The sequence below is a fragment of the Bos taurus genome, chromosome 4, assembly GCF_002263795.3.
Source record: "Bos taurus isolate L1 Dominette 01449 registration number 42190680 breed Hereford chromosome 4, ARS-UCD2.0, whole genome shotgun sequence".
Taxonomy (NCBI): Eukaryota; Metazoa; Chordata; class Mammalia; order Artiodactyla; family Bovidae; genus Bos; species Bos taurus.
In genome coordinates this window covers 70,672,108-70,698,561 of record NC_037331.1, presented here as the reverse complement: position 1 = coordinate 70,698,561, position 26,454 = coordinate 70,672,108, and the positions used below count along the sequence as shown (strand labels likewise).

The following is a 26,454-nucleotide window of genomic DNA, read 5'->3' as shown; positions in this document are numbered from 1 at the left end:
GAAGACATGGTAATTTCCTAAATTGGCTGGTAGGGCTAGTCTCATCTTAAAAACTGGTAGTTCAGATGACTTTCTCTGCTCTTTCTCAACAAGGGAGTGAAGGGCAAGGACACATATTCACTGTTGTAAAAATGCTTCACAGGAAGTACTTAGTGGATGTCTGTGAAATGAATTGCATGCCTGAGTGAATGAAAAAGGCCAAATAGACTGATTTGTTTCCTGGACTGCTACTTATGACACAATATGAAAACTTTAGGCTAGGGAGAAGTCCGCACAAAGCTCTTAATCTGGCTAAAGACCTGCGTCCTAATTAGGAAGGATTTCATGTCTTCCAGTTTCCACTAATGGCAGTCAATTATTTAGACTAACCATCCCACTAAAAATACATTAAAATGCTGGAAAAAGAGCTTTGGGGTTGGTGACCATGTGGAGGTGGCGGTGGGACCCTCAGACTTCATGGAAGTTTCAGTGCCCCAATCCACATACCTTGCCCTATGCACCTCTTCCACCTGGCTGTTCTTAAGTTACATCCTCGTATAATAAAGCAGTAATCTGTCACCAAGAAATGAACAGCACAACGTTTTAGAGAACAAAGAACAATGATTCATCACAGTTTCCCCAGCACAACAAAGAGGACAGGTCATTGCAGACAAAAGACTGGCACACTCAACATGGAATCCCCAGGATATGGCACTGTGCCTTGCAAATATATGCTCAATAAATAGTTACTGCAAGGTGGTTTTCCTTGAGAGCAGACAATGACATGATAATTTTAGAAAGGGGACCCACTGAACTTTGGGTCAAATTTTCTTGGAGAAGTTGAATTCTATTTTTATTTGACTGCTTCGATTTTCCTTGAGCAAACAACACAAAACGTTGAAAAGAAAAGCATCTTCTTAAAAGCAACTCATTGTTAACAAGACAGAAAGAGACACCAGGGTTCCATAAGAGGGGAAATAGGAATCCAGAAAGGTAAACAAGCACTGCTGCTGCTACTGCTGCTAAGTCACCTCAGTCATGTCCGACTCTGTGCAACCCCATAGGCGGCAGCCCACCAGGCTCCCCCGTCCCTGGGATTCTCCAGGCAAGAACACTGGAGTGGGTTGCCATTTCCTTCTCCAATGCAGGAAAGTGAAAAGTGAAAGTGAAGTCCCTCAGTCGTGTCCGACTCTTAGTGGCCCCATGGACTGCAGCCCACCAGGCTCCTCCGTCCATGCGATTTTCCAGGCAAGAGTACTGGAGTGGGGTGCCAAACAAGCACAGAAGCCACTTTTGCCCTTAAGGCAGTGCTAATTCTGGCAGATTTCATTTTTGCTTTAAGGACATTGCAGGGGGAGAAGTACAGAAATCAGCCAGGTGAGGAATCTAAAGGAAGCCATCCCTACCGTAAACTGGGACCCTAAAAGACTGCCCTCTCATGTTAAAGGTGAGTCAGGAAAAACCAGCTCTCATTTTCTCCCCAAATTTGCACTTGCCCATGACTTGAACTTGAATTTAAGTGGTCAGAGATAGATAGCATACCCCCTATTTGTACATATGCAAGACCAACAGGATCCCCTTCTGGAGGAAAGATTCTTGGGTGAATCACTGTCTAGGATGAGTTCTAAAGGATGAGTACGACTTTTCTGGGTGCAAGAGAGGGAGGACTCTAAGCAGGGGCAATATCATGGAAGAAAGTTGAAAGGTTAAGGAACTGAAAATTCCTGACAGTGTTGGCTCCAGAATCCTTCTTGGGGAAGATTGGCTTGTTTGATCAAGTATTTTGTTAGGCCACTTGGAGAAGAGACAGAGACTCTGCAAGTACAGGTGTTGATAAGGACTCAAGCAACCCAAGATTTATTAAGCTGCTCAGCAATGGAAGGGATCTGGTGTTTCACTCTTGAGAGAGGAAGATGAGGGGAAAGGGAATTAGAAGGAGAGGAAGAAAAGAGACTAGCAGGATGCTAAGGGATCACAGTGAGTGAAAAGCCATTGGGGGAACTCTGATGGTAGCCGGGATAAAGAACTTTTAAATACAGAAGCTATGGCTTATAAGGGACTCTTAGTTATATATTATATGGTATGATGTGATTCTTCCTTTAGACCCTTACCTGATCAGTGAAATTTACCAGGCTCACAAACGCTCTGTTTGGATGAGGTCTTTGGAGGAAACTAAAAAATGACTGTTTCACATCTGGGTCAAAATGTTGTTGAACAGAAGCAGAATACGTGGAGCCGGTACCCAGAGTCAGTTATGGCCATCCCCACCCCATCCTTGGAATTTCGGTACATTTTGAGGAAGGCTTTGGGTTACCAGAATGTACAGAATAAAGATTTGAGTGGAACTTAGCTGAATCTTAAGGACAAAAAGACAGCTAAATTTTGGGCTACATCAGAGGAGCTGATACAGAATATTGAAATTTGAGGCACAGTAGAGAAGAGCTGCTTGAGAGGGGAAGCAAGTGAGGAAGACAAGGGTAACACCCTGCATGATCTCACAGGCCCTTTGGATGATACCTTCTGAGCAATGTGGACCCAGTTAGAAACACGGGAAGGGAACTCAGAGATACAGATGTGGACAGTGGAGCCGCTTTCTTCTCTGCACCCATGCACTGGTTTAGTGTCAACCTCCTGCACCAATTTGCTGAAAGAAGAACTAACACTTGGGACTGTCATACATGGAATGTATTGTCTCAAAGTCACTACAAAGGGGTTGGCACACTATGACCCACAGGCCAAATCCAACCTACTGCTGTTTTTGTAAGTAAAATTTTATTGGAATACAGCCATGACCGTTCATTTGTATACTGGCTATTGTCTATGGCTGTTTTTCTGCTACAACAGCAGAGCTGAGTGGTTTGACAGAGACTGAAAGTGAAAAAGGTGAAAGTGTTAGTTGCTCAGTCGTGTCTGACTCTTTGCAACCCCACGGACTGTAGCCTGCCAGGCTCCTCTGTCCGTGGAATTCTCTAGGCAAGCCAGGGTCTCCTGCATTGTAGGCAGATTCCTTACCATATGAGCCACTAGAGAAGCCCTTGACAGAGACTATAGAGCCTTAAGTATTTACTATCTGGTCCTTTAAGGAAGAAGTCTGCCACCCCCTGCACCAGCTAGTCAAGGAGAATCTCGTGTCCGCTGATTTGGGGTACTGGAGAAGGGATGCAGGTATTCCGTTCTCAGACCTCTGAGCTATGATCTATGACTATAATCAATAGACACAGTGTGTGGGCATGACAAGTGAAAAATATTTAAATACATTTGATTAATGGCAACCTAAGCTTTAATATCTAAGTTTTTAAAAGTTACATTTAAATTAGATGAGTCAATTTCTCAGCATCTGACCCTCATATATTACACTAGCCTAGGAAGATGAGCCAGTAGAATATGTTAATCAATCATTTGAGTTGTCATTCACTAAAACCAGTAAGTTGCAGGAAACCATTTAAAATAAAAGGCAAAGCATAAAGAAGTCATATTTCTCTTTCACTGTAGGGTCTCATATCCCTACCCCTTAGCTTTAATATTAACAGAATTTATAGAAGGAACTAATTAAATGAAATATTAAAGTTTCAGTATTAAATAATTTTATAGCTTAAATAATACATGTCTCCTAAGCAAATAACAATAAATTATTAGTGTTGAAATCTGTAGCCACATAAAATTAATGTTTACTTGTTTAAGAGAAAGATATGTTGCCTGTAGATAAACCAATATCTTTCTTTGGAGTCACTTTACAGGATTTTCATTTGGGGGACTGAATTTAGCCAATAATGATTAGAGGCACGATTAAAGGAAAGGCTAGAACAAACATATGCTTATTTTTTGACAGGAAGCTAACAGTTAAAAACAAAACAAACAAACCCCCAAACCTCAGGAATCAGAAAGCAATGGCATGAATACAGATATAAAATGGAACTTGTAATTAAATCTTAAGCAATTCTCAAGACACTTCCTTAATTGATATTTATCTTCCTAATGGACTAGGAAGGAGATGTCAGCTGAATGGAAAAAGGAGGTAGGCATCTGTGATTTTGAGTATCTGTACCTGCCACTGTTAAATTTTCAAAGGAAAAAACACAAAAGAATGCCACTTACTTATTAACATTTTTTAAGGAGATCAAGTAGTGACTAGTATAATTGTCCCAAAACATACCAGTGAAGAAAGTAACTGATGTACAAAGATTAATTTGCCCTTGGTCACTGGGTAAGCCAGACCACAATCCTGGTTTTCATGTTGTGTTTCAGTGCTTTCTGCTAGCCCAGTGATTCTCAAAACAAGTTGAAAACTACTAAAAATGCAGATCCCCTAGATCCAACCCAGACCCAGTGAGTCAGAGTCTCTACAGATAGAGCTTCAGTGCAGGCTAAGACACTTTAGTGACATCCGACTCCTTGCGACCCATTAGACTGTAGCTTGCTGGGCTCCTCTGTCCATGAGATTCTCCAGACAAGACTACCGGAGTGGGTTGCTGCGTTGCCATTCCTTCTCCAGGGGATGTTCCTGACTCAGGGATCAAACCCTTGTCTACTGCATCTCCTGCATTGCAGGTGGATTCTCTACCACTGAGCCACTGGGGAAGCCCAAAGACAGAGCTTGGGACTCTGTATTTTCAGAACACTTGTCATGTTATTTTCATGTGCCCAGTTACCAGACTAGTGGTGGGTAACAACTTAGTTTCACTGTGCTGCCTATTCTGGAAAGAAAAAAAAAATAGGTGGATGAGAGGAAACAATTCTTCATCTCGGTTTAAATTGCCAAGTTAGTTCAAAACACATTATAATATTTAAAAAGCCACCCCCTTAAGTACAGCCACACTTAGAAAATTAAGCTGCTGAAACCTAATACATTACGACTTGTATTCATCCTTACCATTATGAAGGTAATGTTCTTCATTGTTCTGTTTTGTTTTTGAGATACCTTGAGGTTTGAGTTGGGAGCCATATACCCTGAACCTGGTTTGGAAGAAGTAAGCCTCAGAGTGGATAGGGTAGAGTTACCAATGTTGCCCTGATGATACATTCTAGAAAAGTTGAGGAATACTACTGAGAGAAAAGAGAACTTCTATTTCTGTAAGCTTCCCAGCTACTATTTAAAAGGGTGTTAAATGGGAGGGGGAGGTTCTGAGAATATAGGATCATCCTGGTTTTCCCATTTGGGGACTAGGAAAGGAAAAACTTCGCATGGAATAAAGTGAAAAGCAAATTTTATTTATTCGGAACTAGGAACATGGTTGTGCCTAGATACTGCTTCAAATAATACCTTATTATATTTATAGGTAATTGAGTATACGCCGTGTTTAATTTTGTGGCTAAAGAAACAAAAAAATATTAATGACCCAGATAACCAAGATGGTGTGATTGCTCACCTAAAGCCAGACATCCTGGAGTGTGAAGTCAAGTGGGCCTTAGGAAGCATCACTACGAACAAAGCTAGTGGAGGTGATGGAATTCCAGCTGAGCTATTTCAAATCCTAAAAGATGATGCTGTGAAAGTGCTGCACTCAATATGCCAGCAAATTTGGAAAACAGCCATGGCCACAGTACTGGAAAAGGTCCGTTTTCATTCCAATCCCAAAGAAGGGCATTGCGAAAGAATGCTCAAACTACCGCACTACTGCACGTATTTCACATGCTAGCAAGGTAATGCTCAAAATTCTCCAAGTTAAGCTTCAATAGTACATGAACTGAGAACTCCCAGATGTTCAAGCTGGATTTAGAAAACTCAGAAGAACCAGAGATCACATTGCCAACATCCACTGGATCATAGAAAAATCAAAAGAATTCTAGAAAAACATGTACTTTTGCTTCATTGACTATGCTAAAGCCTTTGACCATGTGGATCACAACAAACTGTGGAAAATTCTTAAAAAGATGGCAAAAGAAGACCACCTTAGCAGCCTCCTGTGAAACCAGTATGCAGGTCAAGAAGCAGTCAGAATCAGACATGGAACAATGGACTGGTTCCAAACTGAGAAAGGAGTACATCAAGGCTAGTATATTTTCACCTTGTTATATGCAGAGTACATTATGAGAAATGCCAGGTTGGATGAAGCACAAGCTGGAATCAAGATTGCTGGGAGAAATATCAATAACCTCAGATATGCAGAAGACACCACCCTTGTGGCAGAAAGTGAAGAGGAACTAAAGAGCCTCTTGATAACGGTGAAAGAGGAAAATGAAAAAGCTGGCTTAAAATTCAATGTTCAGAAAACTAAGGTCATGGCATCTGGCCCCATCACTTCATGGCAAACAGATGGGGAAACAATGGAAACAGTGACAGACTTTATTTTCTTGGGCTCCAAAATCACTGCAGATGGTGACTGCAGCCATGAAGTTAAAAGACACTTACTCCTTGGAAGAAAAGTTATGACCAACCTAGACAGCATATTAAAAAGCAGAGACATTACTTTGCCAACAAAGGTCCATCTAGTCAAAGCTGTGGTTTTTCCAGTAGTCATGTATGGATGTAAGCATTGGACCATCAGAAGGCTGAACATTGAATAACTGATGCTTTTGAACTGTGGTGTTGGAGAAGACTCTAGAGTCCCGTGGACTGCAAGATCAAACCAGTTAATCCTAAAGGAAATCAACCCTGAATATTCATTGGAAGGACTGATGCTGAAGCTGAAGCTCCAATACTTTGGTTACCAGATGCAAAGAGCCTACTCATAGGAAAAAACCCTGATGCTAGCAAAGACTGAAGGCAGGAGGAGAAGGGGACGACAGAGGATGAGATGGTTGGTTGGCATCACTGACTCTATGGATATGAGTCTGAGCAAGCTCCAGGAGATTGTGAAGGACAGGGAAGCCTGGTGTGCTTCCATGGGGGTCTCAGAGTCAGACACGAATAAGTGACTGGAAAACAGCAATGAAAAGCAGTATTTTCTCTGACTTCTCTCTTAGATTTCAAGTCTGTTTAAGGGTTTTGGAGCCAATTACTAACCAAACCATAGGACCATTTAGGTAGAGGGTATCAACGTTTCAGTTAAATGCCTCTGTGAGTGCTTTTGCGGGCACAGTGAGTTCCATCAGATACGGCAGCGTTAAATTCCTACTCAGATCCCTTTTGGCCAAATATAAAACCTCACACTTCTGCTTTTGATCCAGGGACCACTGCCTATCCCCATATCACACACGATCTGCTAAGGATTTCCTCTGGCTCCAGGAAAGCCCTGTCTGATCTTATGGTCCTTGGAGCTGAGCAGGAATTTAGGGCTCACAGCCACTTTTGGGAATCAGATAACAAAGGAGGTACACCAAGGAATGAGTCTGTAGATGTGAACTGAACACACTTTCCCACAAATATGAACATATTTCTTTGCATTAAGTGAAAAACAGTAGTTTACAAAAAATATGTTGAATGGAATCTTCAAATTTAAAAAATGGAGGAGACATACTGAAATATTAACAACGGATACTGTTTCTGGATAAAGGAAGTACAGAAGGTTTTCTTCCTGTGCTTTAATTTCATTTTTTCTTCCACTGGAAAAATGGAAAATTTATTTTATTTTTGGATTTTCATGATTTCCAAGTTATTCATACAGAAATATCAGGGGTTTTTTTTTTCAGTTAAAATTTTTTTCTTTATATCTTTTTTTCTTTTTTCTTCTGTGTTAGTTTTTAATTGGGAGAAAAAGCTTTCTTTTTATTTTTTCATATAAAGAGTATGTTTACAAATTGGAATAGATCCATGGAAGTCTGATCAAGACAGTGAAAGTCTCGACACAGGAAGAGAGAAGAGTAAAGTCTGTTAAAAATGAGTGTTCATCTGGCAAAAAGAACTCAGACAGTCAAAAGAATCTTCAAACTCTTGAGGGGTTGCTATCATAAAGATAACATATGTGCATGCTCAGTCATTTCTGTCATGTCTAACTCTTTTGACTACTTTCTTAAATGAGAAAGACTTCTTAAATGAGAGATTTGACAATGTGAAATTATAAAACAAACAAGCAAAAGCAAGAAAACAATTACACAGGTTATTTTTCACCCATGATTTTGAGTTTTTTTTTCTTTCCTAAAAATGATTCAAATAAATATTGATACAATACAGTAAAGCTGGCACTAATATCTCGGAAAACTACTTGTTTGTACCCTGTTCCTTCATACATAAAATGGGGATAATAATAATATTTATCTCATAGGGCTGTTGTAGGGATTAAAAGAATTACCACATTAGTAAAACATTTGGTACAGTGCCAACACATAGTAATCACTCATATATGTTAGATGAGATTTTAAACATAATCTGCAATGCATTACAGAAAATTTGGTAGAGCATAAATAAAGTCTGAATAACAGATTCTGGGAGTATTTTTGAGCAGATGGTGTTAGAGAATTATAAGGAACCACTATGCTACTCTTTGGGCTTCTCTGGTGGCTCAGATGGTAAAGAATCTGCCTGCAGTGCATGAGACCTGGGTTCAATCCCTAGGTCAGGAAGATGCCCTGGAGAAGGGAATGGCAATCACTCCAGTATTCTTGCCTGGAGAATTCCATGGACAGAGGAGTCTGGCGAGCTACAGTCCATGGGGTTGCAAAGAGTTGGACATGAAGAAACACAAGCTGGAATCAAGATTGCTGGGAGAAATATCAATAACCTCAGATATGCAGATGACACCACCCTTACGGCAGAAAGTGAAGAGGAACTAAAAAGCCTCTTGATGAAAGTGAAAGTGGAGAGTGAAAAAGTTGGCTTAAAGCTCAACATTCAGAAAACGAAGATCATGGCATCCGGTCCCATCACTTCATGGGAAATAGATGGGGAAACAGTGGAAACAGTGTCAGACTTTATTTTTTTGGGCTCCAAAATCACTGCAGATGGTGACTGCAGCCATGAAATTAAAAGACGCTTACTCCTTGGAAGGAAAGTTATGACCAACCTAGATAGCGTATTCAAAAGCAGAGACATTACTTTGCCAACAAAGGTCTGTCTAGTCAAGGCTATGGTTTTTCCTGTGGTCATGTATGGATGTGAGAGTCGGACTGTGAAGAAGGCTGAGCGCCGAAGAATTGATGCTTTTGAACTGTGGTGTTGGAGAAGACTCTTGAGAGTCCCTTGGACTGCAAGGAGATCCAACCAGTCCATTCTGAAGGAGATCAGCCCTGGGATTTCTTTGGAAGGAATGATGCTAAAGCTGAAACTCCAGTACTTTGGCCACCTCATGCGAAGAGTTGACTCATTGAAAAAGACTCTGATGCTTGGGAGGGATTGGAGGCAAGAGGAGAAGGGGACGACAGAGGATGAGATGGCTGGATGGCATCACTGACTCGATGAACTTGAGTCTGGGTGAACTCCAGGAGTTGGTGATGGATAGGGAGGCCTCGCGTGCTGCGATTCATGGGGTCGCAAAGAGTTGGACACGACTGAGCGACTGAACTGAACTGAGCAACTAACACACATACTACTCTTTATAAAGTTCAATTAAAATATTAATTCACAGGGCTTCCCTGGTGGTTCAGTGGTAAAGCATCCGCCTGCCAATTCAGGAGACACAGGTTTAATCTCTGGTCCAGGAAGATCCCACATGCTGAGAAGCAACTAAGCCTGTTCGCCACAACTACTGAGCCTGTACTCTTTAGAGTCTAAGAGCCACAACTGCTGAGCCCTCACGCCCTAGAGCCTGTGCTCTGCAACAACAGAGGCCACTGCAATGAGAAGCCTCAGCATCGCAACTAGAGAGTACCCCCCATTCTCCGCAATTAGAGAAAAGCCCACACATGATGAAGCCTCAGCACAGCCAAAGACAAAGAAACAAAATTAATTCAAAATGAAGGAACAGATCATTTCTAGAGTTCTAGAATGCAGTAGATGAATTTGATGTTTGCGTTTTAAAAATATACACTAACTTTTTACTTCTTGCCAAGTTACTAATAGATGTGGACACTTCAAAGTTTAGTTCATTGTCATATTATGCCTTCCCGGTAATGTGATACACAGAAGAGGTCCATAACCTTAAATGCTTTTTCTCACAAAACAAAAATACAGTAATATATTAAAACCTTTTATAATTGTTTGCATTATCCAGTCTTTGTTTTACCTGTCCTCTGAGGCAGTTGGGCGAGTAGCCGTTTCTAGTGGAGTGTGCAATTCATTAGAGTAAAAGGTGTCTGACAATATGTCAGCTCCTTCAAGCTCCCTACAGCAGTAGGGCTGGCCATGAATTACCTCCATGCTTCTTGGCTAAAAGGGCACAGCCTGCAAAAAGAAAAGGAGGGCACATTTGGTTAAAGAGTCACTGAGTTAGCTGCTGTCACACTGACCCTCCCTCAAGGCAGGCAGGAAACTTGCTTTGTACTGCTCAGTAGTTCAACCCAAGTCTGCTTAGAAATCATGGGCTCCTATCTTTGGGGTGAGCTCTATCTGTGGGCCCTCGGGTGTCCTTTCAGTAACAGACAGCAACTTAAGTTCTTTGGAAACGAATTTCAACTGAAACAAATCCACAAAGTGGAAGAGGTTCCAAAGTAGAGTATGAATGTTAAGTGAATGACTCGTGGACTCATTTAAGGCTTCGATTCTTGTCTCAATTTTAACCGTAATTATTCAAGAAAACTCAGCTGATTCCCCCTGCCCTGGTCTTTTTTTTTTTTTTTTTAAGCAGGGAGACTCAGCATCCAACAGAATTAACACCTGTGCTTCTAAAGTCTTCAGGGATTCTAGTCGAGAGGTTCTTTGAAGAGAGGTGGAGAATCAGCGGTGCAGCACAAGCGAGACCCCAAAGTGAGAATTCCACCCCTCCTTAGGACTTGATGAGGGAAGCAAAAGATGCGCTTTGGCCAGGACGGGCCTAAGCCTTGCCTCCAGGGCCATCGACGCCCTGCCGATCTGTGCCTCGGGGTTCCGACGCACCTTGGGACATCAGCCTGGACGCCTTAGGCGGCAGAGCCTCCCTTTCCCCTCCCTAGAGCTGGAGGGCCTCTGCGGGGCGTGGAATTCCGCCGTCGTCCGCACCTGCGGCCCAGGGGAGCTTGCGTGCAGGTGCGGGTGAAGGAGAGAGAGGGCCGGCGGGCAGGCCAGGGGTGGGGTTGAGGGTGCCTGTGACGGCGACCGTGACCGTGGCAATAGGTAATGCATGCCTGCGGGGCGGCGGTCTTCGGAGAGGAGAGCAAGGGCGGCGGTGGGCTCTTAGAAGTTTCGGAAGAAGCCAGCCCGCGAACTCTTGGAACCCGTAAGAATTGGAAGCCGGAAGGAAGGTGGGGAACGAGGGCTAGACTCCCCGTCGACGCGCGAAAATTCTTCCGGCACTCCAGTCCCTTGGCCCCGCCCGTTTATTCGCCCCTCCCTTCGCCCCTGGCCCCGCCCCCTGGCGCCCTCGGCAGGACGAATCTCGTGCTCCTTCGAGGGCTGCTTGGTCCAGGCGGCTCCTGGCCCTGGGGCCCGCGCGTTCTCTGCTGTGCACTGGGTGGTGGAGGAGTGCGGTGCCAGGGAGACTCTGATGAGGAGGGAGCCTCCAACACATCCATGTTCCTTACGCTCAATGGGGAACAGTGCGGCCTTATCGAGGGTGGCTTCCGCAGGACTCAGCACGTGCAGCCCCTACATTATGCCAGGCCGAGGCTCTTCCTCTTCTAGGTGGTGTGGACAGGGCAAACAGGCAGTGTGCCTGCGGTGGTCTACCCGATCAGCAAAGACCTCGCCCTGCTTCGATTACCTTTGTTACCACCCCCCACTTCCCCGCCCCCAATCCTCCCGAAGAAACCAATGTGAACCACAAATCTGCACCTACGGGACCGCGAGTATCTGTGATGGCTGAGGAAAGAACCGCTGAGAAGGACCCTGATGTGGGAAGGTTGGTTACTTTTGCGGGGAGAGGCTGGAACTGAGCCCGCAGGAACACAGGGGAAGGTGAGGGCAAGAACGACCACCTCTCAGAAGGGAGGTGTAACAGGGCTGTTCTCTGCCTGGTTCCCAACTTCATTTTCACTTTTCACTTTCTTGCATTGGAGAAGGAAATGGCAACCCACTCCAGTGTTCTTGCCTGGAGAACCCCAGGTTCGGGGGAGCCTGGTGGGCTGCCGTCTATGGGGTCGCACAGAGTTGGACACGACTGAAGTGACTTAGCAGCAGCAGTGGGTATTCATTTTGTGCTGTGCTTTCCAGGTGAGTGTTAGCTGATGTGAGGGAAAGAAAGCTGCGTTAGAGTAGACCAGGTGTTAATTTTGTATTCCTGGTCTGTTTCTTTGTCCCTGCACCTTTCTCAGAGTCCAGTAGTTACCAGCCACTAAACCAGGAAGCATAGATTTTTCAGGACGCAGAGTTGTGAATTAGGTGAAGTTTGACTTTCTTTTTGACCCCGTTAACATTTTTTTTACCCAAAAAATTTCTCATAGAAGTTCACCTCAGCCTTTTCGCTGCTTTGTGTGCGCAGGATACCCATGACATTATCTTGTCAGCCCAGCCTATTTTATGTGCCTGGCCTCCCAGGACTTTACATACGTCACCTTTTCCCATGCTTGACCTTTGTCCAAATTTCCTCATGGCTTGATTCTTCCTGGGAGGTAATAACTGAGTGTCATAGGTTTAATCAGTGACATCTGATGAGCTGTGTCACTAGCCACAGGTTAGTATGTAATGGGTGTTTGTGATACCAGGAAAGTTGAGGAAACTGTAAGTTGATTGACCAGGATATGTGGTGATAGCTTCCTGGTGTGTTTGAAATTTTATTTTGGTCAAATGACTGTTGTTTAGTCGCTCAGTTGTGTTGAACTCTTTGCGACCCCACGGACTGTAGCCTGCCAGGCTCCTCTGTCCAGGGATTGTCCAGGAATATTGGAGTGGGTTACCATGCCCTCCTCCAGGGCATCTTCCCAACCCTGGGACCTAACTCATGTCTCCTAATGTCTCCTTCATTGGCAAGTAGGTTCTTTACTACTAGCGCCACCTGGGAAGCCAGAGTGTAAAGGTTAGGAAAATTTAATTATTTTTGCCTCTGTTATTTTCAAGTAAAATTTACAGGCAAGAATAAGTTTTTTGCCAGATCTTTTAAAAAACAGTTGTTGTCTTCGGAAATGTTTTTACATCTGCAAGATTCTAAAGGCTGTCAGGATTGGGTCTATTATTTGACCAACACTCCTTAATCTAGGCTTTTATGATTTAATTCACACCATCTCAGCCATCTGGTGATATGTATGTGACCCCCAACGACACTTGTCATAGTTGTTGTTTAGTCGCCAAGTCTTGACCGACTCTTTTGCAACCGCATGGACTGTAGCCCACCAGGATCCTCTGTTCATGGAATCTCCTGGGCCAAGGCTACTGCAATGGGTTGCCGTTTCCTTCTCCAGGGGATCTTCCCAACCCAGAGATTGAACCTAGGTCTCCTGCATTGCAGGCAGATTCTTTACCATCTGAGCCACGAGGGAAGCTCCTTTACTGCCCTAGAGGGGGTCAAAGATACTTATTACCATAAGGAAAAAAGCCCCGGACCAAATTCTGTGTGGATTTTCCCTATAGACTGTGTGGAAATCCCTACAGACTGGAGTGGGTTGCCATTTCCTTCTCCAGGAGACCTTCCTGACCCCAGATCGAACCTGCATCCCCTGCATTGCAAGCAGGTTCTTTACTGCTGAGCCAGCAGTCGCCTCCTATCTAGATGTGTGCAGCATGATTGAGCAAATCCCTTTTTGACCTGCCATATTGACTTCTCTTTCACTACCTCATTTCCCTTAATGTATTTTGTTTACCTTTTGTATCATTTGTAATTCTTCCAGCAGGGAAGGTGAAATTTGAAATGAAAGAAAAAAATGTATGCATAGAATATTGCATCTGAGTTGACGAAAATTCCAAACTACTAAAACTAGACCTTTAACTGTCAAGAAAAGAATATGCAGGAAATATATAACAATGTAAAGCATGGATTATATTCTATAATATTTTTGAAGGATGTTATAGAGACTTTTAACCCAGTGGCATTTGATCATGAATAAAACTTTAAGAGACTTAGTACTCCTTGGCAGATATGAATATTTTTATTTTGATCTTTTTTCCAGTTTTATTAATATAATTGACATACAGCACTATATAAATTGAGGTTTCCTTGATGGTTCACATGGTAAAGAATCTGTCTGCAATGCAGGAGATGCGGGCTCAATCCCTGTATCAGGAAGATCCTTTGGAGAAGGGAACGGCAACCCACTTCAAAATTCTTGCCTGGGAAATCCCATGGACAGAGGAGCCTGGTAGGCTACAGTCCATGGGGTTGCAAAGAGTTGGACACGACTGAGCAACTAATACTAACTGTATAAATTGGGAATTCCTGGTGGCTCAGTGGTAAAGAATCTGCCCACCAATGCAGGAGACTCGGGTTCAATTATGGGTTGGGAAGACCCTGTAGAGAAGGAAATGGCAACCTATTCCATTATTTTTGCCTGGGAAATCCTGGCAAAAAGGATTCAGGAGAGGAGCCTGGTGGGCTACAGTCCATAGAGTCACAAGAGTTGGATACAACTTAATGATTAAACCACTACCACCACGACTGTATAAATTTAAGGTGTACAGCATAAAGACATGATATGTTTTATGAAAATGAGGGACTTCCCTGGTGGTGCAGAGGCTAAGACATCGAGCTTCCAGTGCAGGGCACCTGGGTTTGATCCCTGGTTTGGGAACTAGATCTTGCGTGCAGCAACTAAGACCAGCACAGCCAAATATTCAATTAATAATAGATAATAGATAAATACTTTAAAAAAGAAGATGAATAAAGGAAAGCCTCATTCAAAATGGAGTTGGGAAGACCTAAGGGGGAGCTTTCATACACATACCACTCATCACAGTTTACACATTCCAGCCAGAAGAAGCTTAATTTACAGCAGGAAGAAGAAAGATTTTCTTTTTGCCTGGAAATAATCCAGCCAATGAGAAACTGTTACAACCCTGAAATCTCCTCCAGTGAACTTTTAAACAAATAGCCCCTCCCACCTTCCACTTTTCCACTATTCTTCTATAAAAGAATACTCCTTCTTTTGGTATCCAAACTATGGGATTCACTGGTGGCTTAGACGGTAAAGAGTGCCTGCAATGGGTCAGAAAGATGCCTTGGAGAAGGAAATGGCAAGCCACTCCAGTATTCTTGCCTGGAAAATCCCATGGACAGAGGAGCCTGGTGGGCTACAGTCCATGAGGTCACAGACTTGAACACGACTGAGCAATTTCACCTTTCACCTTTGGTCTCCAGACTGTAGTTTGCCATAGTTTCCATGGCCCAAAGGGCAGTTCATGTGGTATTCCCAAATAAATTGGATTTTGCTGGCTAAACTGTTACCATTTTCTTTTAAAGGTTCACATTACTTGGTGTCAAAAGGGGTATTTGAAGGAGTTGAATCCCTAAAGAACTAACGATCCTGGGAATCATGCCTGGTACCCACTTGATCCCCTTGTGTTCTCCACTCTTTTGGTCTGGTAAGTCTCCTCTCAGATTCAAGCTCATTCCTTTTGATTGAGCTCTCCAGCTTTTTAGGGGGATCTGTTTTTGTTTTCTTGACACTATTGCCCTCTGTGTGAGCACTCATTTGTTTTCTGAACCTCTGGTTTTGACATGTAGGATCTCGATTCTCTAAATTCTCTCAGGAGAGTCCTCTTCTGGGACCACGGCTTACTTTGTGTTCAAAAACTTTTGCATATTTTCAGCTAAATGGACCAACTTAATAAAAAATAGTTTAGAACTCCAGTGGTCACTATGGGGAACTTTCAAGCTCTTCATTACTGATAACTGTACATGTATTAAACCACTGGTCTGTGGATAAAATAATAATGTTTATGAATCAATACTGGTGAGGAAATATTAATAAGGTCTCATGAAGTGCCTACTTTGCTTGTTCCACCTGTTCTAAATGTACTCCTGGGCAACTGTCTGCACTGCCCCTGAATACTTTATTTAAAAAAAATTTTAACATTAAAACATTTTAAATTTTATATTGGCGTATAGTTGATTTACAGTATTGTGTTTCAGGTGTACAGCAAAGTGATTCAGATATACATGTATCTATTCAAATTCTTTTTTCTGAACATATATGAAATGATACTTATTATATGAAATTGGCTTAAGCAATATGGTGGCTAGTAAGTGCAAATCTGCTGCCCTTTGTGAACAAGCCTGATAAGCAGTCTCCAGCCACCCCTCAATCACTTAAAATTGCTCAACTGACCATTCAAATTTTTGGCAAATAAATTTTATACAACTCCCCTGTCTCATGGATATATAATAAATATATTTTGTCAGACATTTATAATGTCTATTTTTGTTATATTTTATATTGGACTCTTAATTCAGTGATACAATAAAGGAAGGGTATGAGGAAATAGACTCTTCTATTTTTTTCGAGGGAGTACAAATTGGTATGATAGAAAAGGAAGGCAATTTACCAGCATCTGTTAAAACTATAACTGTAGCACGGACACAACAAGCGACTGAGCATGCCTGCATGGCATTTTGGCCTAGGAACCCCTCTTCTAGGAGTTTTCCTACATGTATGCACCCATAGGGTTTGAAAACATGCATAACAGGTCTCTAATGCACACAGAGACTATTCAGTGTAACACTGTGCATAATAGGAAAAGATTTGACATAATTGTTCACCACATAAATTGTTATTTCCATGCAATGGGATACCAGGCAGCTATTAAAAAGAATGATGACATGTTTTATATATTGTCTAGTAACAACCTCTGAGATATATTTTAATGGAAAAAAGTCAAAGTACTGAGGAGTTGTGGAGAGTATGTGCTATTTGTGTAGCAAATGAAATTACATGTTTTCTTATAAATTATGTGTATACATGTGTGTGTATATATATGTATTTATATAATCATTTCTTATATATGCATACTATTCCTAGAAATACGCACAAGAACCTGGCCACATTAGTTGCCTTTGAGAAGGGGAACTGATAACTGGACCTCAGTGGTGGGAGGGAGATATTTGACCATATTCCTTTTTGCACTTTTTGAATTTCAACCATAGTACCTATTTGTTGCAGATTGCATTTTCTGGAAGCAGATGCTGAGATGCAGTTTGGGGTCTAAGCTATTAAAAGTCAACACCTGTGGAAGGAAGAAAAGGAAGCAAGATTGGGTAAAGGGACAGGTCCATCAGTGAAATGAGTCTGACAAAACCTTGGCTAACCTTCCGTGGAGCTCTGGAGCACTGATGGCATCTCAGAGCAGCCCTAGGTTGGGTGGGAAAAATTGTTTTCACCCCTGACTCAGTCAGGCATTGACTGCTTCTGATTTGGGAGGGGTATTATGGTGGGGCCAGATAGCTAGCTCTCTGCAGCTGAGTCAGCCCCCGTCAGGGTTGACAGCTTGAGCGGCAGGTCTTATTCTGAAGGGAGGTCTAGGTAGTGTGTCTCAGCAATGGCATTACATTTCCTACCCCTATGCTTTGTGAGAATTTGAATGGATATAAAATCCCACCGTGTAAAGGGGGAAGTAATTTTCAGATGAATAAGTCTTCAAACAGTATACCTTCGAGGAACCTCTTTCTACCTGTTTAAGTCAATGATTTCCCACCCCCCGCCCCCCCAGCCTTTGCATTCGAAGGCAGTTTTAACTGATGCAAGTAGTATTCTCATGTTTTGTTTGTTTAGAAATTTGAATCCATACAGAAAATTTTCTAAACATATTGAAATTAATTGCTTCTGGGGAATAGAAATTGGGGGTGGATGTGGTTGGGGCTTAGGACATTAGTTTTTCATCCAGCTGGGACAGTTTGGTGAGTAAAAGGGAGGGATATTAATACTTACACTGGGGTAACATGCGTAAATCTGGACTGTCTCTGGGAAACTGGAAGTTTTTGCAGTCACCCTAACTAGAAGCCTTGCAGAAGTCTTTTGACTTTTTAAACTTGTGCAGGTATCTCTTTGCTAAACATAAATCTTAAAAGAAGATTGAAGATGTATAGAACAGTCTTTTGGACTCTGTGGGAGAGGGAGAGGGTGGGATGATTTGGGAGAATGGCATTGAAACATGTATAATATCATATAAGAAACGAATCTCCAGTCCAGGTTCAATGCAGGATACAGGATGCTTGGGGCTGGTGCACTGGGATGACCCAGAGGGATGGTATGGGGAGGGAGGTGTGAGGGGGGTTCAGGATGGGGAACACGTGTACACCTGTGGCGGATTCATGTTGATGTATGGCAAAACCAATACAATATTGTAAAGTAATTAGCCTCCAATTAAAATAAATTTAAATTAAAAAATAAAAAAAGATTGATAAGGTTTTGGAAGTTAATTAGTACAACTTCACACAAGCAGAAGTGACATCTGTGATATTCCTTTTTGATATCCCTATTTGATGTATAACCATCCAGTCTCTGCTTAAACACCTTTCCATGACTCATGTGAGTCAGACCTATTACTATCGTTGTTAGAACCTTTTGTAACTTTATACCAATAGTCATAGCACAGAGGCCGTTCCCTCTGACTAGCCCTGGTTTTACATATGTATCGCTTTCGTTAGCCCAAGAGAAGTGACGCCTCTCGCTGTCCCTCCTTAGCTTTTCTACACCACTGTGCTGTGTTTATTGGTATTAAACAGTGCCCGCAGACTTGAAAAGTGGGGACAGCAGGTTTGCTTAGGCTAAGAAACAAGACTGCAGAAATGATTTAGTGTCTTGGGTAAGGTCAGCAATAACCCTACAAAGTAAAAGCCTTGTCAGGTTTGATTGGCAAGTGAAAGGCTCACGCATCAGAGAAGTCGCTGACTCCAGTGATATAAGCCCTGGCTTCATTCCTGTTCTCTTCCTCTGTCAGGCTGCCACCATTGCCCTCTCTCTGTCCTGTGATGTAGGACATGACCAGGATTGACAGAGAGAGAAGGCAGAGGGGGCAGTTGTTAAAATGTTACTCAGACAGATTGAAATCCAAATGCCTTAATTCACCATGATATGTTTTGATTAATGAGAGTGAGAAAGTGAAGAGGTTGTGATTTCTAATCAAAGAAAGTAATGCTTTAGTTACTGAAATGCAAATGCCTTAATTGGGAGGGACAAAAATTAATAGAAATAATTAACAAAAATTAATGAGGTCAAAAAGATACATTAAGAGGAAACTTAAAGCATCTTTGTCACAATTAGAAATACATTTGGTTTGTGGTAAAAGAAAGTATGTAAAGAAATTAAAGAGTCAAATATAAATATTTTAGCATTTGATCAATTTATGACTTCAGTTACTATTTTAATTTTATGATAAACAACCTTTCCATTCCATTGTAGATGTTTTAATGTAGAAAGAATCTTGCTGATTCTTAATGGGTACTGTCTGTTTTGTTAAATATTCTGACTTTCCTTAAAGATGTGCTGATTCCTTAATACTAATAATCCTTAACTCACAGCTAGACTCAGGCTGTAAAAATGTTTACTTTTGTCTACTATAAACTGTTGAATTGACGTGATTGTGCATTAGTTTAAAATTTTAGTTGTTAAGTGAGACTTTAGTGCGCAGTATGTTGTACAATATAAAGCAAGAAGACTTTCTGTTGTGGTGGGGTGGTGATTATTGTTTTTGGTTTAAGATTTTAAAATCAGTTAGCTGAGTGCCAAAGAATTGATGCTTTGGAACTGCGGTGTTGGAGAAGACTCTTGAGAGTCCCTTGGACTGCAAGGAGATCCAACCAGTCCATTCTGAAGGGGATCAGCCCTGGGATTTCTTTGGAAGGAATGATGCTAATGTGACGACTTGACTCATTGGAAAAGACTCTGATGCTGGGAGGGATTGGGGGCAGGAGGAGAAGGGGACGACAGAGGATGAGATGGCTGGATGGCATCACTGACTCGATGGACGTGAGTCTGAGTGAACTCCGGGAGTTGGTGATGGACAGGGAGGCCTGGCGTGCTGCAATTCATGGGGTCGCAAAGAGTCGGACACGACTGAATGACTGAACTAAACTGAACTGTGTACAAATGTGGAACATTTTCTGCCCTCTAGTGGTTAAAAGTAACTTTGCAATATCAGTTACAATTCAGTGCTTTAAATTACAAGGGAAAAGCTGTGTGACATTTTAAAAGCAGGTTGAAAATTATGTAGGTATATTGCCATAGCTAATTAGTATTGCTACATATTTTAAGAAAGTGAAACAACAGTTTTATGTTTTATTAATAACAATATACTAATGCCTGGAAACCGGCAAGAGGTAAAATAAATTTTGAGATAATTTTTCTTCAGGATTAAAATAATATTTCTCTATCTTTACAAAGAGACTGTTAATTCCACATTAATCTTAGTAAAGTATTACTCCAGTCCTCATTCTAATAGTGATTTTCCAGTTCAACTCCTTTCATACTTTAGTTCCCACATTTACGAAGAGAATAACGGGGGATAATACTTCTCATTTCCTAACCTACACATAGGATAGTACACATTGCCTTTGTGTTATGTTCTAAGAGGAGAATTTCATGATGTAGGGAAAACAAAAATGGGCTATTAGAAAGAATGTGATAGCGCCCTGAAGTTCAAAGAGAAGTGCTGTGACATAGTATGCGTATGACTATTGCCCGTTATCCCTTTCCCAGGGAAATTAAACTAATCAAATGCTTCATCTTCATTACTGTTCTGAAATAAATGTGTTCTCACATCTGACTGATAACAGAAGCTTTTGCCGTGCTAGATATTTCTAAAGAAGCACTAACTTCTGCCCCAGGTGAATACAAAGCCATATAAACTAGTGAGATGATAAAATAGTTTGGGAGAAAAAAAGATTAGCAGCAATTGCTTCCTTGCAAAATAAGCTTCCAGGGAATATAGGAAAAATTTAATGTTCTGGTGAAAAATCTAATATTCCTAAATAAGCTTGTTAGAATCAGAGCATCTCTAAAAAGCGTCAACTTTATTGTTGTCAGAGGCATTTTTTTCTTGTAGGCAACATAATGTTAAAGCTTGGAGTATGGTTATTTAAATATTAATAGTGTGAGTATAATTAGAGAATGGTACTAGACCTTGTAAAAAGGCAAGTGAAATGGACTTAATGCCACTGAACTGTACACTTAAAAACAGTTAGAATGGTAAATATTATGTATATTTTACCACAGCAAAATAGAATACATAAAAAAGGCAAATGAAATCTCTCTGGTTGTTTTCATACTTCTAACAGCAAATAAAATGTACAACATCTAATAAATGTTTTAGAAACTCAAGGCCACTTAATAACTAGTAAGTTAAAATAAACATTGGGTATTATGTTCACCAGATAATATTTTCCTAATTCAATTTGACTCCAAGCAGCAATGTGATATTTTCCGCAGGGTGTTTAGTAACAAACATCAACTGCGAAAGGCAGGGAAAGGCTGCAGTAGTCCAGCACTCCCGCAATTCATGTTGGTGGGCTGGGACAGGCTTACTTCGATTTACTTTAATTCCTTTATTGCTTTGTCCCACTTCATTAATGGGGTTGGTAAGAGACTGCAGATAACCCAGGGAGTGAGAGACGTATCCAGGCAGAGGCGTACTTACTGATACCTTTCCCAGCTCCACTGGGCAGTGACTGCATGTTTCAAAGCCTCTCTTGACCAGTTCGGTTCTCCCACTGAAGCAGAAACATAGTTGATGAAATTGATAATTGATGATAGTTGAGTTTCATCACCAACTATAGCACTTTATTTGCTATAGAAAAAAAAATCATTAGTTGCTTCTTTAGAGTCTAAGTTAAAAATGGTAGAGCATTTCTTCTGTGATGTTTTAAATCTTTATGGTCATTCATTACTAAGGTGGACACTTCCTTACTTACTCTTAAGGTAAATACCTTAACAAATGGCTAGGTTAAAGCTTTCCAGGCATCTAGGTCTTTTAAAATTTTTTTTCTCTTTCTTCCTTCCTTCCTTCTTTCTAAATATCTGTATATGATGTTTAAAGCATTGAGGCTTTCTTCCTGGACTCCAGTGTGCTCGTGTTTTCTTTTGAGAGCTTCATTCAACAACTGTTTCCTGACTACTCACTACGTTTGGGGGCTGGATGGGAGGTGATTGACGGGGTGGTGGACAGGACAGTGGATGAAGGAGGAAAAGCACAAACTTTGAAATGAAACAGACCTTGGTCGAGTCCATCTGTTAGTTCTCATTTCTTCTGAATGTTCTTTGTGAGCTCAGTTCTTATGTGTAAAAATGAACATAACAAGAATGCTTAAAACAGTATTAAATTTAAAACAGACAGAGTTATCATAGCAATCAATAGTCACTATTATTATTAAGCTGGGGATGGGATACAAAGAAGAACAAGCTAGTGCAGTGGTTCCTAATTAAGGATGATTTTGCCTCCAAGGGAACATTTGGCACACTCTGGAGACATTTTTAGTTGTCTTATTTATCAGGTGGTGCTACTGGCATCTAGTGGGTAGAGGCTACTGGTGTTGATAAACATCCTATGATGTGCAGGGCAGACTCCATAGCAAAAAATTATCCAGCCCACAATGTCAATAGTGTTGACCTTGGTTGAGTAAAGGAAAAACATTAAAATGTGCTATATGTTTCATGTAATAGAAATAATATATTTATGTAATATATATTTCATGTATATTTCAAGGAAGTGAGCTTGAGGAGAGGCTGGGCAGACCTGTCTGATTGCCTGTCCAATATCCATGCTTTTTTTTCCTGTCCTAATGTCATTAATGCAGTGTGCCCAAAGGATAAACTACATTTCCCAGCTTCCTTTGCAGATTGGACCAACCAATGACATGAAAGAGAAAGTTGTTGGATGGGGTCCTTTAGAAAAAGAGCATCCCTATGCTTTGCCCCTTTTTTTAGCCTTGAAATGGCCTCATGGGAGTTGAGATGGCCTGGTGGGAGTCATGTGATTGGAATGATGGGTCCTTGATGACCCTGGAATTCCCACACCAGCCTAGAACTGCTTCCTTCCAGACATTGTTATAAATGTGGGGGGGGGGAGTCTCTCTTGGTTAAATGTATGTTGTTTAGGTTTTCTTTTATATACAGTTGCATCCAAATTTGACCAGGATTGGGCCTTGAAGGATTTTGATAAGTATTAAAGGGGCCTTTGAGCTGAAGGAATTAGTACAAATGAAGGCACAGGAATGTGCATATTTTTGTGAACATGTATATTTCTAGGGAATAACATGTAGTTTGGTATGGTTATTAAATAACATGATAAGTTACATTGGAAGAGTATAGAGTAATGTTTGCAGGAAGGTCTTTAGAGAAAACAAAATGAAAGAGAAAAGACTCACATGAAGAAAGTAGAGGCTGGCACTCTCCCCTTTCTTGGCTGTTTCATTTTGTTGATCACACCTAGATGAACACTGACCTTTCATTTTCCTCACTGAGAAATTGGCCCCAGAGTCAGTACTTTATTTCTCAAGGTCATTGTCCTAGTATGATGTATGAAATGTGGACCTGAGATCTCATGGAAGTTGCCTTCCCTGAAAATCATTGACATATAGCATGCGTCATCCCAAACTTTCCCCAGAAACCCCACACTCCCCTTGTCTTTACAAGCTGGCTAAGGTTTATGTTAGGGCGAATCCAAATGGAATTTCTTTGAGGAAGTGAAGTGTAGGAAGAGAGGAGGCGGGGTAGAGAATGGAATATTTGAGGGCATGTGCCTGGTAAAGCACAGAAGAGCTGAGGAGGTGAGCACACTTAACCACCTTGCTTCTATTGTCTGCTATTCTAAAAAGCCAATATTTGGAGGAAGATCAGGCTAAACCACTTGAGTGATTCTGATTGGGTGTTATGTTCTCAGTGCTTAAGTAACCAATCAGATAATAATACTCCTTAATAAACTGACTTAGATATTAATTTAAAATAATTCTAGAAATAAAAATCTTCTGTGGCAGTAAATCTTAAACTTTATGGCATCACAAGGTCTACTGAGAATTTACCCAAGAACTCTGAAGTCTCTCCCCAGAAAAATGCACATATATACGTAATGATGCAGAGACAATGTCATTTTTAACAGCTGTGAGCATACCTTACAAGTAGAACTCCATCTTTGTTGCAAAAGTGAAGTTTTAATCAAAATGCCAAAATCTGATAGATTGGAAAATTACAAAGCCAGATCACTATGTGCAGACTTTATGAAGGAAGTGCTTGTTAAGTGGTTCTACTAAGTCCTCAATTTTCTCACCCACTTGGAGACCATAAAAGGGTAAGATTTGGATTTGTGAAGAGATTTCTTTGGAGAGCATTGTTACCCTGCTGTGAATGCCCCCTACCGATGCCCATGTGCTAGGGATTACTGAGCCCATTACTCTTCAGCAGGGAGAGGCTTCCATATGATGAGGAAATGTGCTCCATGTGGTTGAGAGAAATGAAAAATTGGTGCTCAACTCCAGGCCCCACAGCTGAAGAGTCTGGGGGCAGCAAGATAGAAGAGGTGTGTTGGGATCACAGCCAGTGTGGAGAGTGAGCTGTGGGTAACCAGATATGAGCTGCAGGAAAGAGAGATTTGTGGAAGTGGCTTTGAGCCCTACTAAAGAGGACCCCTCGAAGAGAAATGGGCATGAACAGAGTGGGTGCCCATGTCCCTCGGCAAGGGCTGAGCCCAGCTATGGTGGACGGGCCATCCTCTGGGTCCTGGGAGTGAATCCATTCACCCTGGCAAGAACTGTCCTGTATTCCTTGCCTCTCTTCTCAAATTCTCTTTCATCTTAGAAGAGTCCAACAAAGCCAGAGAGTGAGGAAGCAATTGAGGCTGGAAAAGAAAGCAGAAGTCAGTCTCCTTCCTGTCACCCAGCTCAGATCTCACATGGGAAGAGTTGAACATGAATGAATGAATGCAGATTGAAATGTTGATTACAATAGAATTGAGACTGTGCATTTTTGACTTAGGCCAAAGAACCACTTAAGAGCAACAGTGAAGTTCATGGCATCTGCCCAAGTTTCTATCCAGGGCCAGTGAAAGATTTCTGCACAGCCTGTTCCCCATCCTTTACATTTTAAAGGGGGTGGTGGGTCACACACAAAAAATTTTGCATTTTGACGTTTCATGAGTCATGCAGTTATATTTTTTACCTACTGTGGGGTATAAACAGATTTCTCAGGCCTGTGTGATAAGCTGGCCCTTGAGTTTCATGTAGAAAACAAAAGTGAAAGTGAAAGCCACTCAGTCATATCCGGTTCTTTGCCACACCACGGACTATATAGTCCATGGAATTCTCCAGGTCAAAATATTGGAGTGGGTAGCCTTTCCCTTCTCCAGGGGATCTTCCCAAACCAGGGATGGAACCCAGGCCTCCTGCATTGCAGGCGGATTCTTTACCAGCTGAACCACCAGGGAAGCTGAAGAATACTGGAGTGGGTAGCCTATCCCTTCTTGATCAGATCTTCCAGACCCAGGAATCAAACTGGAGTCTCCTGCCTTGTAGGCAGGTTCTTTACCACCTGAGCTATCAGGGAAGCCCAGAAAACAAACGCTGTTCTCATAAATAAAGAGGGGAAGGGACTTCCCTGATGGTCCAGTGGCTAAGACTCTGCACACCCAGTGCAGGGGGGAACTGGGTCCTACATACCACAACTAAAGTTCCTGTATGTCACAGCTAAGACTGGGACAGTCAGATAAACATCAGACAAAACAGGGAGGCATTGGACATCGTGAGAAAAGGCAGAGGTACCAACAGGGCTGAAATAGGAGGAGCAGGACAGGCTACATAGTTTGCAGGGCCCACTGCAAAATAAAAAGTGCAGAACTCCTTGTTCAAATGTATTGAGAATTTCAGGACAGTGACAATAAAGCATTTAACCAAATGTGGGGCCCTGTGTACCTGCAAGGGTCACATGGCCATAAAGCTACCCTGGTGAATGTCAGAGGTCAAAAGAGGAGGAGACCCTGCTAGGGTTCCAGTTAAAGAGAGACTTGGAACAAGAGGCTTGTCTATTCAAGACTTTTCTCAGTGAAATCACGTGCAGTGTGACCTCCTCCTTGAGATCCCTCAAGTCCTCAGAGAGGTTGCAGACTTCCTTATGTGAATGGATTTCTTGTAGAAGCTGGTGAAGTAGGTACCAAGGGGCTGAAACAGAGTAAGCTCTGTGGGTTAGGGGGCAGCTGACAGTTGGTTATTCACTTAATATTTATTTTCAATAAATTTCAAGGGTTTAGGTAAAGAACCCATGTTCTAGGACAATAAATTTTCTTGTGTCATGTAGTATCGAGGGACCGAGTGGCTTTCTGTTTATTAATTTATTAGTACAGCAGAATATTTCATACTTTCACTTTGCTCAGGATGAGCAATTGGGACCAAATCTGGAAGTCCAGAGGTGCTGAATACTTTTATAATGCAAGTCATGAATGGCGGGGGGCCAGACACCCCTTCAGGGTTTATGAAGTGATGGCAGAGTCTCATCAGCCCCTGCCTTGCCCGATCCCTGTCTCCGCATCCCCCAGTCTCCTGGTGGTGGGCGAGAGGTTGACTGGGAGGGCTGCTACAGCTGTCCCTCACCCTGAAACCAAACGAGAGGTTTCTAGAAAGACAGAGTGGGAGTCACAAAGCAGGTACTGGCCATGCATTTCTGGTAGGTAGCGTGTGTAGGCAGTAG

General features: G+C 41.9%; 1 protein-coding gene and 1 long non-coding RNA gene across 6 annotated transcripts in view; one reads left to right on the top strand and one right to left on the bottom strand.

Annotated features, from left to right (window-relative positions):
* C4H7orf31 (chromosome 4 C7orf31 homolog) overlaps nucleotides 1-10,985 on the bottom strand; it is a 40,297-nt gene extending 29,312 nt beyond the window's left edge. For 2 of the 4 annotated variants that reach the window (XM_024991098.2, XM_059885894.1), the window contains exons 1-2: nucleotides 10,826-10,985; nucleotides 10,017-10,174 (exon numbers count right to left, since the gene is read on the bottom strand). In XM_024991098.2, the coding sequence (XP_024846866.1) occupies nucleotides 10,017-10,150 (134 nt within the window). In that variant the 5' untranslated portion in view covers nucleotides 10,151-10,174; nucleotides 10,826-10,985. Of the gene's footprint in view, nucleotides 1-486; nucleotides 546-10,016; nucleotides 10,175-10,606; nucleotides 10,750-10,825 lie in introns of those variants that run through there. The other 2 variants (XM_059885893.1, XM_059885895.1) reach the window with 2 other exon arrangements.
* Nucleotides 10,986-10,989: 4 nt separating this feature from the next.
* Nucleotides 10,990-26,454, top strand: part of LOC132345118 (uncharacterized) — a 34,558-nt gene continuing 19,093 nt past the window's right edge. The window contains exons 1-3 of one of the 2 annotated variants that reach the window (XR_009494249.1): nucleotides 10,990-11,765; nucleotides 15,252-15,373; nucleotides 16,951-17,045. This is a non-coding gene — a long non-coding RNA (uncharacterized lncRNA). Of the gene's footprint in view, nucleotides 11,766-15,251; nucleotides 15,374-16,950; nucleotides 18,178-26,454 lie in introns of those variants that run through there. The other variant, XR_009494248.1, reaches the window with a different exon arrangement.